Genomic DNA, 12,502 nt, shown 5'->3' on the forward strand with positions numbered 1-12,502 from the left:
GCTTGTTCCATGGCCATATTGTGAGCTATCTCGGGCATAGCTGGAAAAGCAAAATACCGTAGAAATATTTTAAATATATACGAAGTTGGAAAGAAAAAATCCTCCTTTTTTGTGTATGTGTGTTAGGAAACTATGAATAACTCTGGTCCTGTTCGAAATTCAAGTTGGACTAGAAATGACTGCTACCAGGATACTCCCCATAAAGTATCTGACTTGGATGCCACTGAGCAAGGCATACGAGCTGGAGTGCAAGCAGTACTGCAAGTAAGAGACTGTTTCATAGCAAATGCCTTCTGAGTAAAATTATTGGTACACATATGTTGATATGGATTTAAATGGCTGTTGGGTATGGCATGCTAGTGTCATTGCAGAATCTCACTAGCAGAGAATGAAGCAGAAGAAACTGCACCCAGAGGGAAACTGGCAACCTCTTTGAATCCTTATTATTATCTCTGCGTTAAGAAGATTTATTTATTTATTACTTTGCATTTATATCCCGCCCTCTCCGCAAGCGGACTCAGGTACTTACGACAAGATACTGGGCAATTTTAGTTACAAGAACAAGGAAAACGTAGAGCTGAAAAATGTGCCAAGTGATTTGAAACAAAATGTTAGAAAAAACAGGGCCAAGAACCAGAGTATTAGGGGTCTGTCTGCACAGTATTGGATGGAGCTTTGATTAGGGTTTTTTTTAGCTGAAGTTGAACCCAGCGAAGACAGAGGTCCTTTGTGTGGGCCGCGGCGCTCTGGGAAGGGAAATAGCTCTCCCGGCCTTCGACGGTGCGCCATTGAAAGAGCCTGGGTGTTTTACTGGAGCCTTCATTATCGATGGAGGCCCAGATAGCAGCCACTGCCAAGTCAGCATTCTTCCATCTGAAGCGGGCAAGGCAGTTGGCCCCTTTCCTTGAGCGCCGGGACCTTGCAACAGTGACCCACGCAACGGTCACCTCAAGACTAGACTACTGTAATGCCCTCTACTTGGGGCTACCTCTGTGCCGGACCCGGAGACTGCAGCTAGTGCAGAACGCGGCAGCCAGGCTGTTGTTGGGGCTCCCGAAACGGGAGCATATACGGCCGGGGCTGCGTGAACTGCACTGGCTGCCGATTACATACCGGGTCCAGTACAAAGTGTTGGTCATTACCTTTAAAGCCTTATATGGCCGAGGACCCGCCTACCTGAGGGACCGTCTCTCCCCATATGAACCCCAGAGAGCACTGAGGTCAGCCGGGAAAAACCTAATGACTATCCCTGGGCCGAAGGAAAGTAAATACCAGAATACTAGAACACGGGCCTTTTCAATCGCGGCCCCAGCCCTATGGAACCAACTCCCCGAGGAGGTGCGGGCCCTGCGGAACCTCGATCAGTTCCGCAGGGCCTGCAAGACCACTCTTTTTAAACTTGCACATTCGGACTGCTAAAGAAGTTTGTTAATCAAGGATCCGCCAATGCGGTTTTAAAGACCTATACCGCTGTGTATAAACTGGCAGAACTAGCATTAAACACCATCAGCACTGTCAGTCGAAGTTACTTAACCGTATGTATTGGATTATTGGATTTAATGTTATTAAGTTTAATGTTTTTATATTGTAAAATTTAAAGGTTTTATTTATTATTGTATGTTTTTATAAAGTGTTGTTAGCCTCCCTGAGCCTGCCGAGGTGGGGAGGGCGGGATAGAAATAAAATTTATTATTATTATTAACATTAGTGTGGTGCTGCACAGAACAGTTTCATGCTATGGGGACTTTTGCAAATACTGGAGAAGAAGAACTCCCCCCCCCCCCCGAGGTAAAATTTCAGTAATCTCACAGGGAAAGTCCTTAGTAAGATCTCCGATATGGTCCCAGATACTGTGCACTTCATAACCACCATCATATAACGATAGGCAACTTTTAAAGTAGCCCAGTCTATTTGCCAGGTACAGCAGCTGATTAGTTTAAACACAAAGGCCTAAATCCCAAGCTACTTGTGCTTTCTTAGGTGGCATAACTGATACTGAGTGTTGGATGTATTTGCATCTGTCAGGTTTATTGCATATTTTATTGTGCACATTTATTCAGAAGGTTTATACTCTGGTTTTAGTCAGTAATTCCCAAGGAGGGCTTACAAATCCCCATATATGCAAATACCATAACTATAAAAACAGTTAAAATGTACTGTATTAAATATAATAATAAAAGCCATCTGTAATATCAGCATTGAGAAGCAGTAAAAGCATGGATCAGAAAATTAAAACATTGGCATCATCAGCTGTCAATAACAAAGAGCCATTAGGTGAACCATAGTAATAATAAAAGATGCTGTGATGCAGGAGACTACTACATGTCAGTGCGCATCAGACACAGGCATAAATCTTCCTATGGTAGAGTTAGGACATACATCAGAAGGATATACAACTTTTCAGCTAACTGAAGCCATCAGTATATTCTTCATTGTGAGATTTCAGATCCATAGGTAACTTCAGCTGCTGCTAATTTATAGCAGCAATCTGACTAAAATGTGAAAGGGTGGCAGGGAGGGGAGGAGGAAGCAAATTGACATGAAAGGGTAAGGCTGTGGGTGAGGAATTGTGCTGATTTCTGATTTATTAACAGGGAGTCATTGTTGCATCTGCTTTTGTCTACAGTGCATCAACTGTAACACATTTATCATTTTCCACAACATAATATAGTTTTAGGATTACTTGGCATGTTCACTTGTACCGAATACATTCTTGTTCCTTTGTATTGTAATCCAGTTCTAAATTACCAGTAAGTCTATATAAGTGTCAAATTGAATGTCCTTTTAAAATTCCAACTTGTTTCAACTGTGGCAACAAACAGGTGTTCTAACTACTGATACTTTAACACATAAAAGTGTGACAAATTAAACTTTGTTCAACTACTCCTGATAACACTTGTTTATTCTGTAGTACAAATATTATTAAAGAAGTCTAATTTTTTAAATCACAGGTTTTTATAATAAATTCCTCAAATATATTTCTGCTTGAACCAGCAAATGAGATTAAAACTCTGTTGGATGAACATACTGATATGTGTAAGCGCATTCTGAATATCTACCGATACATGGTGGTGCAAGTAACCATGGACAAGAAGACTTGGTAATTTTTTAAAAAAATTTTAATACTGTCTGTGATTTGTCTGCCACCCTAAGCTCCAAGAAGTCAGAATGATGTATGGGGACTATCTCTATTTGCCATGTAACTGCATTGCACTGTCTTTAGCGAACAGCTTTTCTCTCTTCTTTGGCTCTCTGAATCCCCAGCAAGAAGAATGGAATGCCAGTTCTGATAAACAATTACACTGTTCCTAAATTCCTGGCATGAACAATGTTACTTGAGTGAAACTTTCCCAGTGTGGCAATAAGGCAAGCTGTGAATACCTATAAAGTGTCCAGTCACCTTAAAGATAATATGTTCTGTGCTATTATGCGTTATTGTTGTCCATTTACCCCCATGATTAATATTAGTACCCAGAACTATAATATTGATCTTACTATTGTTGGCATGTATTCAATGAAGGATCTCTCTTTTGCACTGCGTGGCGAAGGAAGAGTTTACAAGTAACCTGGAAGTAAGCTTTGAAGTTATTGGGGGCCTTGTTTAAATTGACAGACATATTTTCCCAACATGTTCCAACATCTGTCTCATTTTATAACCTTTTGTGTAGAGAACAGTATTTGTCAGGTTCTTCCTTTCTCTTTGACAGTAGATATCCTCATTAGGACAGTTAGAGTGAAACAAATCTTCAGAATCCTCTTTGACTTTCCTTTTACTATTTCTCCATATAAAATAATTCAGAGGAAAGGTAGGAACAACACATTATGGTCAAAAACTGACATTGAAGTTCTAATCAGGATTATGCCTCTCTCATTGAAGTCAGCAGCCTTAGAAGGATGTAAGTGTGTTTAGGATTGCACTGTAATATGACTCAGTTAAAAGCCTCAGTTTGCCTCTTATCACTTTTTGTAAGTTAGAGTCTGCGGAAGCTGTTAAATGCCTGTGAGCCTCAAAATAATATTATTTAATGTTGCTTTGCAGGGAACAGATGCTGCTTGTGTTGCTCAGGGTCACAGAATCGGTTTTGAAAATACCATCTCACATTTTTCTGCAATATCAAGGAAGAAAGAATTCAACTTTGGCAGGAAGGCTTGCTGGTCCTCTTTTCCAGGCAAATAAATAAATATTAATGTGATAAGAGTTGTAAATTTGCTTGTGCTCCATTCAGCTGAGATGACTTTCATTCAGCACCGGATTTGAGGATGTATGTTAAGTCCAGTAGCATGTAAGAACAGCAGTAGTGAATGTTCAGCTTTGAACAGCTTGGTGTAGGGTAGTTTTTAAAGTATTTTTAAGGAATTATTGATGGTCCCTGATGTCTTTAATACCTGACCAAAATTATAAACAAGATCTTTCATGGGCTGTGCCACTTCACGCTTCAAGTGTTGATGTGAGGCATGTTTTTTATAGGGGCATGTTTGTTGTTTTTGTAGCACACTTTGTTGGCTAAATGGATCTTTTGAGTATAGAGGTGTTAGACATCAGTACAAGGTTCAGGGAACAAACAGAAGATGGCCATCAGTTTTTCTTAGTGAATGCTTAGCCAACTGTTAATCTGTGTGATAAATCACTAGCTTTTGGCCTGATCCAGCAAGGCAATTCTTTAACAAATTAAAGGGAAACTGTCAGCATATCTCTCTCCTTGATAAGCAGGTGTTCTGTTGATGTTTGTAAGTAAGGGAACATTCAGAAATGGGTAACGTTCATCTGTAGTTTACAGTTCTAGGCAAATTCCACAGTTTGATTCTGATAAATATGTAATATAGTCCTAAAATAGGCATCTTATTCAGAGTATAGCCAGTATGGTATCATGCTTTATATTCTATATCGCCTTTTTGTGAATGCTAACACATACTTGAAACCCTTTCAGGTGAGGAAAAAGTGGGTGGTGGGGTATTTCCAGAAAAAAAGATGTTAGTTTTAAAAAGGGTTAAATAGAAAATGTGGTGCTTATATTGCAGCAGAAGATTCTTTCTGAAGTTAACATAGCAGCAAGGCCTTCTTGAGTTTGTAAAAAATCTATGGGCCTGAAAATGAGCTGAGTTGTGCATCCCTGTTCTGTTGGTATTCATTCATTTATTTATTTTATTTATTTCTGTGGATTTATATTCTGACCTTTTCCAAATTGGGCTCAGGGTGGATGTGGTAACCTTTTACTGTTACTAATGACATGTTTGTTTTTTAGACTCTTATAGTAGCTTGGATCAAAGCAAATCTAAATGTGTACATCTCCCGAGAACTTTGGGATGACCTGTTGTCAGTATTATCATCGTTGACTTATTGGGAAGAGCTGGCCACTGAGTGGTCCCTAACCATGGAGACTCTAACAAAAGTATTAGCTAGAAACTTATACAGCTTGGATCTCAGTGATTTGCCATTGGATAAATTAAGTGAGCAGAAACAAAAGAAGCATAAAGGCAAAGGTACAGTATTCAACATCTCCAAGCTAGCAGCTCCTCAAAGGGTATTTTAATTTCTTTTAAATGCTCCTCCAGAGTTGCAGTTTGCTCCCCAAGAAGAGGAGGAGTTGATTTTATACCCCACCCTTCACTACCCAAAGGAGTCTCAGAGCAACTTACAATCACTTTCCCTTCCTTTCCCCACAGCAGAAACTCTGTGAGGTAGGTGGGGCTGAGAGAGATGTGAGATAACTTGTGATTGACCCAAGGTCACCCAGTTGGCTTTATATATAGGAGTGGGGAATCAAACCTGGTTCTCCAGATTAGAGACCACCACTCTTAACCACTGCACCAAGCTGGCTCTTAACCATTACACCAAACACACACACAGATTGAAATGTAGCTTAGGGCATTTTAAATTTTAGATCAGGCATGGGAAAGAAGAGATAAACACCTTTTATTTTCTTTCTTGCTTTTGAGCAGTCTTTCATAGTATTTAATATTTAAATTAAAAACTACATTAATATGTATTCATGTTTGATAGCCAGCCTTGTCATCCTGTAGTCCATGTTTAAAAATCTCAGTAAATCACCCTTCTGAAGCTTCAAGTACAATTGTTCTGTATGCTAATTATGGGGTGAGTAGCTGGAAAATTCTTCGAAAAGGAACTTGCCTACAATGTCTAAACCGAAACTGGGATGCATTACATTGGTCATACCTTCTGCTCCCCTCCCGCTTCACCTGTTGCTGTCCATTTGCTGTTACATCCATATTGGTGAGCTGTGGTCTACACTTCCCATCCAGGCCAACTTGGATGCTGAAGTCTTTTAAATGAATGGTTATCTGTAAGGATGTTAGAAGAAATTATTTAAAATCATGTTAGCTTATACCAGAAGAGCATGTCAGAGGGCTGTGAGGTTGTTAGAATGGCTTAATAGAATGCTGTAGCCAGCATGTTGACTGATGGGAGTCACAGGGACCATATCACTCTAGACTTGGCCCACCTACACTGACTTCCAGTTTGTTTCTAGGCACAATTCAAAGTGTTGGTTTTGGCCGTCCAAGCCCTGTATAGTTTGGGGCCAGCATACCTAAAGGATACCTTATCCCTTGTGAGTCCACGGGTCAACTTGGAGGCCCTGCTTTGAGTGCCCCCACATTTTGAGATTAGGTGGGTGGCAGCCCAGGAGAGAGCCTTCTCAGTCATGACAGCATGACTGGAGAAATTCTGGAACTCTCCCCAGAGTTATTCATCTGTCCCCTTCTTTTGCTATATGGACCACAAATACTATTTTAATTAAATAATACTTTTGAAGGAATTCTGTCCTTCCATTCCACTCAGCAAAACTAGAAGCTCCCTTCCAGTGGAAGTAGCTCTTATTTCCAGAAGGCACATTAGGCTGGAGAAAAGCTCTTCAGATTTTGCTGAGTTCATGGTAAAGTATAGGCCCCACTATCTTTGCCATTGACTGACTTCATTAATTTAAAGCAGAGGTAAACTCATTTGTTATAAGTGCCAGATCTGACATAAATGTCACTTTGTTTGGCCTGACCATGTGCTGGGTGGTCCATAGAGGAAGGAGACCCAGCTGCTGAGTCACATGCTTAGTGGACTAGGGCCCCAATGTGTGGAAGAAACTGCCCAAAAATGCCCCTCCATGGACCAAAGCACAGCTGGCTGCCAGTATACCCCAATAGAGGAATGTCTGCACCCCACCCTGTGCAAATGCTGATCGCTGCAGCCATCTGGGACAGCATCCGTGGAGCTGCAGGTCAAGTGGAGCAGTATGAATGTTGCTGCAGTGGCTCCCAACTTATCAGTGAGGCTGTCCCTGAAGAGGTTCTGTTTGATTGCTGCAGATGAGGTTATTCCACCATGCTGAAGCCACAATCAGAGTGGCTCTGCCCTCCCTAGCCCCCCACCCCGAGCAGCCTCCTGTTCCCTCTCTTGCACCAGTTGCTTGCTGGCCACATAAGAGCCCTGGACAGGCCAGTTCTGGCCTCCAGGGCTTATGTTTGACAACCCTGATTTAAAGTGTCATAGAATATATATAATGGTCCTGCTGGATGGACTGATCCATAATTGTCTGGGTTTTTTATCTCCTGCAGGTGTTGGACATGAGTTTCAAAAGGCATCTGTTGATAAGTCATTTTCAAGAGGCTGGAGCCGTGATCAGCCAGGCCAGGCCCCAATGAGGCAGCGCAGCGCAACCACAACTGGATCTCCAGGAACAGAAAAGGCCAGAAGCATAGTGCGACAAAAAACAGTCGGTATGTACCAAGGAGCTTATATGATGTATAAAAACATTTGGAAGATGAATTAATAATCCAAAGCTTCTATCTGCAAACAGTGTTTTCCTACATGTAGCTTGTACTTTATATGCATGCATAGACAAACCTAGTGTCAGGTAATGAAACATTGGTGTTTGGCTTTAAGATACAGATCATTTTTTACAGATAAACCCAAATATCTGACTTCCAAGAGATGATCCTGTGATCCATTGCATAGTCAACATGTAAGGATTTGTCTTCATGATCCAGACACAATCGATTGCCTTTTGTTAGGTATATTGACAGGTCATTGTGATTTAATTTCTGCAAACAGCAGCACCCATAGTTACAGCCATGCTTGTAGTGAATTCTTGTCAGACAGAATTCATGTCTCTCTGTGAATGGGACTTTCTATAATTAGCTGCTTTATTTGCTAAAGAGGAAACAGAAGATTGGGCTCTTAGAAATGCCTGCCTTAGAAATGCATTCATCTAAACCTGTAACTTTTCTGAAAGTATGTAGTTTTATTTCATTCTATTTTTTTGCTGTTGTCATGTAGGGACGTTACATTTCCAGATACCAGAAGCCGCTGGAAATCGTTTTGTTTATTTTGTAAAGATAGCAGTTTTGGGAAAAATTGAAAGGCAGTGTTTTTTCTATCAAACATAAAACCATTGTGCTGCTTTAACAAGATAAAATGAAGTGTAAATGCCTTAATTTTCCACAAATTGCAAGCATACCCATTACTAAAGCAAGAGATAGCTGCACCTTAAGATGTCTTAGTGCAGGGTTTCCCAAACTTTTCTTTCCTGTGGCCCAGTTATTTTTACACTTTTCCTTCGTGGCCCACTAAAATTCAGGGGTAGGGCCAGGAGACTATGGGAGTGGAGCCAGGAGACAGGAATTATGTAATTTCCTGTGGTGTCACTTCCAGGTCAAGGGCCAAGTGATGTCACTTCCAGGGCACACTGAACTAAAACTCCACCTTTTCCTGTAATATCACTTCCAAGCCACTCCCCCAAACCTGCCTCCTCTTCAGAAGTAAATTCATTTTCAGAAAAATCTCTCTGAAACTCATGCTGAGCCAAAATGGGGGTGGTGTGACCGGTCCTCTCTTTCCACCCCCACACCTGCATGAACTTATCTGTTTGTGTGTTCTTCTCCAGCTTGCAGGCACTCCTAATGCCCATGTTCAATTGCCTGCACCACCTACACATCCCTTCCTCAACAGCACTGGCCAGTGTATGCAGTTGGGAGTGCTGTTGCCATTGTCATCAGGAATGCCAGCCCTGTGTACCACCCCCACTGGGCCCTGGCAGCTGCTCTACCTCAAAATAGGCTGACACATTTAGTAGGCCCTTCCTTCAGCTGCTACAACTGGAACCCTGACTCAAGCTACAACCAAGCTTGCTTGGTTTCAAGAAAATCTTTTGACAGCTATTTTTCATACTTTTCCTTAGCTGAAACACTGGGAAATTGCTGTGAAAGGTAGCAGAGAATTGTACTGCAACTAATGAATTACATATTTTTCAGACCATAAGACGCACTCCCCCCCCCAAAAAAAGTGGGGGGGAAGTGTGTGCGTCTTTTGGAGCGAAGGGACGATAGGATGTACCTTCCTCTGTAGGGGGGGGGCGATCCGCTACCTCCGCCTCCGATCCCAGCGCTTCCCCTGCGCCTGCCTGGCTCCAGCTCTGCTTCTAGCAAGCGCTGGGATCGCTCCATGCTGCCCCTACCGCAAACCCAGCGCTTCGCGAGCGCCGGCTGCGGAGGGGGCAGCGTGCTTCCTCCGTGCCTGTCTGCCTGGCTCCAGCTCTGATGCTTAAAGCAAGCGCCAGGATCGGAAGCACGCTGCCCCCTCCACAGCTGGTGCTCGCGAAGCACTGGGTTTGCGGTGGGGGCAGCGTGGAGCGATCCCAACGCTTGCTGGAAGCAGAGCTGGAGCCAGGCAGGCAGGCGCGGGGGAAGCGCCGGGATCGGAGGTGGAGGCAGTGGATCGCCCCCCAGGAGGAAGGTGCATCCTATGGTCCGGAGCGTCTTATGGACCGAAAAATACGGTAATTTCAAGTTATATGAAGTTTATACAAGCTTTTCTGCGGTTATCCCAAAAAGAACATTTATAAGGAGCTTGCAGCTTTTTACTGGCTGTGTTTCCCATGCCTTTAAAAGCAACCTGTTGTGCAGATATTTAGCCAGTAAACTTCTTTCATCCTTTTTAATATCTACAGGAGGAGTTTAATTTTGGTGTTGGACAGCTATTAAAAGCAGGTTAAATGGTGCCAGGTTCATAGTACCATCACTTGCAGTGCTGTTGAGATATACACCAGTAATCTCCAATAATCTCTTTCTGCCCCACACCTCTCACTCACTCACACAGAAATCTCATAGAAAGGCCAGCTGGCTACAACTGGGGGTGCCAACATTTCATTGGCAGAGCTCCTATGTCTGCAACAACAGTATGATGAACAGAAAATGAACGGAGACCTGGGTGCGGGACGGGGAGACAGTTGCTCTCTCCCAAGTAGCCCCGCCTGGGTTTTCCATTCTTCACCAGGCTTGGACTAGCGGGCGGTGGGCGGGGTGGCCTTTTTCATACGGGAGGATTGCTCCTTCAGGGCGTTCCCGCCGCCAAAGATCGTGGGCATAGAGTGTGCTGGCCTGATGTGGGGAAGAGTTTGGCAATTTGGCTGGTGTACCATCCGCCTAACGCACCGGCCAGTGCCCTACTGTCCCTAATGGAGGCTGTAGCAGGCTGGGCATTGGAGTATCCTCGGCTTATAGTCCTGGGTGACTTCAATGCCGATGCCGAGGACGCGGCTTCCACTTGGGTGATGCACTGGGACTGTCCCAATATATAACAGCGCCTACACATCGGGCTGGGCACACATTAGACCTGATCTTTGCGGCGGGAGTTGTAGTGGATCAGATTTCTGCCGAGGCAGTGCCATGGTCTGACCACCATGCCCTGAGGGCTCGTATGGATATTCCACCCCTATCCCGTTTAGGCGGTGAGCAAGTTTTAGCTTGCCCACAAAGCCAGATGGACCCTTTGCGGCTTCAAATGGCTTTGCGGAATTCCTGGCCCTCTGGTGACTCATTGGATGAGCTGGTGGAGATCTGGAATAACCAACTCTCTACAGCCATCGACAAGATCGCCCCCCGACGTCCTCTTCATCCTCGTTCACGATCCACTCCATAGTAGACCCTGGAGCTGCAATCAATGAAACGGCAATTAAGATGACTAGAGAGACAATGGCGACATACAACGAAGCTACGAGAACATCTTATAGGTCATTTATGCGGACCTATGAGATGGCAGTCCGGGCCACAAAGAAGACTTACTTTGCGTCCCGGATTGCATCTGTGACCTCACGCCCAGCACAATTGTTTAGTATAATTTGGTCATTAACAACTTTACCGCATGGTAAACAAAACATTAGAGAATTGGAAATGGCTGTGAGGTTTTGTGAGTTTTTTCACAGATAAGGTCTCGTCACTCCGACGCGACCTTCCCACCATAATTGATACAGTGAAAGAACTTGGGGCACCGAGCACGTCTTCTGGTCCAACTCTAGATTCCTTCAATCCACTCAGCCTGGAGAAAGTCGACAGGATCCTTTTTGCTGTACGCCCTACGACCTGTGGGTTGGACTCGTGCCTGTCCTGGCTTATAAAAGCTAGCCAGGCGTTGCTGCATGAAGCACTACAAGGTATTGTCAACAGAGCTTGGGTGTGCTCCTTGAGTCCTCCCTTACAATGGAGGCCCAAGTAGCAGCCACTATTAGATCTGCCTTTTTTCATCTTTGGCGAGTGCGGCAGTTGGCCCCTTTCCTGGAGCACAACGACTTAGCAATGGTGATCCATGCTATGTCACTTCAAGAATGGATTACTGTAATGCTCTCTACATGGGGCTACCCTTGACGCTGACTCGGAAACTACAGCTAGTGCAGAACACTGTGGCAGGGCTGTTAATGAGGCTCCCTCGATGGGAGCACATTCGGCCAGTGCTGAAAGAGCTGCACTGGCTACCTGTTGTGTTCCGAGTTCGTTTCAAGGTGTTGGTATTGACCTTTAAAGCCCTTTATGGTCAGGGACCTGTCTATCTGCAGGACCGCCTTTCTCCACATATTCCCCAGAGAGCACTGCATTCAGGGACAAAAAATCTGTTGTCCATCCCTGAACCAAAGGAGGCTAGGTTGTGTTTGACACGAGCTAGGGCCTTCTCGGTGGCAGCACCAGAATTGTGGAATGCTCTCCCGGAGGCCATAAGGGCCCTGTGGGATCTTTCTACTTTCCACAGGGCCTGTAAGACCGAATTGTTTCAACAGGCCTTTGATATTTAACTGGAAGAGAGCTGCCACTTGACATCATATAGAGTACTTGGTGATCACCGTTTGAAAAGAAGAACCCGCCTATATTGTACATTGTAGTGATACAGCACCATGAAATGGTTTTTTAAAAATTTAAAATTGTAATTATGTTTTATTGGTTTTTAACTTGTGAAAATGAATGTTGTAAGCTGCCCTGAGTCCGCTTGCGGAGAGGGAGGGATAGAAATTTAATGAAATAAATACATAATAAATAAAAGTTTTATCCAGTAAAAATAGAAGGAAAGAAAGAAAGAGAAAGGGAAAGAATTAAATGGAAGGAAAGGAAAAGAAAAGAAAGACATGGAAAGAAAAAAAATAAGAGAAGCCATGTTGGATCAGGACAGTGGACCATCCACTCAAAAATTATCTCATACAATGCCCAAAAAGCACCAGAATGTCCACCG

The 12,502-nt window shown here is 43.6% G+C and overlaps 1 protein-coding gene across 16 annotated transcripts in view; it reads left to right on the top strand.

The window, feature by feature from the left end:
* RALGAPA1 (Ral GTPase activating protein catalytic subunit alpha 1) overlaps nt 1-12,502 on the top strand; it is a 177,027-nt gene that overhangs the window by 29,134 nt on the left and 135,391 nt on the right. For all 16 annotated transcript variants that reach the window (XM_060262571.1, XM_060262572.1, XM_060262573.1 and 13 more), the window contains exons 12-16: nt 127-264; nt 2,952-3,100; nt 4,040-4,169; nt 5,244-5,481; nt 7,567-7,728. In XM_060262571.1, coding sequence (XP_060118554.1) covers nt 127-264; nt 2,952-3,100; nt 4,040-4,169; nt 5,244-5,481; nt 7,567-7,728 — 817 coding nt within the window. The remainder of the gene's footprint in view (nt 1-126; nt 265-2,951; nt 3,101-4,039; nt 4,170-5,243; nt 5,482-7,566; nt 7,729-12,502) is intronic.

Source organism: Heteronotia binoei, chromosome 21 (assembly GCF_032191835.1).
Source record: "Heteronotia binoei isolate CCM8104 ecotype False Entrance Well chromosome 21, APGP_CSIRO_Hbin_v1, whole genome shotgun sequence".
NCBI lineage: Eukaryota > Metazoa > Chordata > Lepidosauria > Squamata > Gekkonidae > Heteronotia > Heteronotia binoei.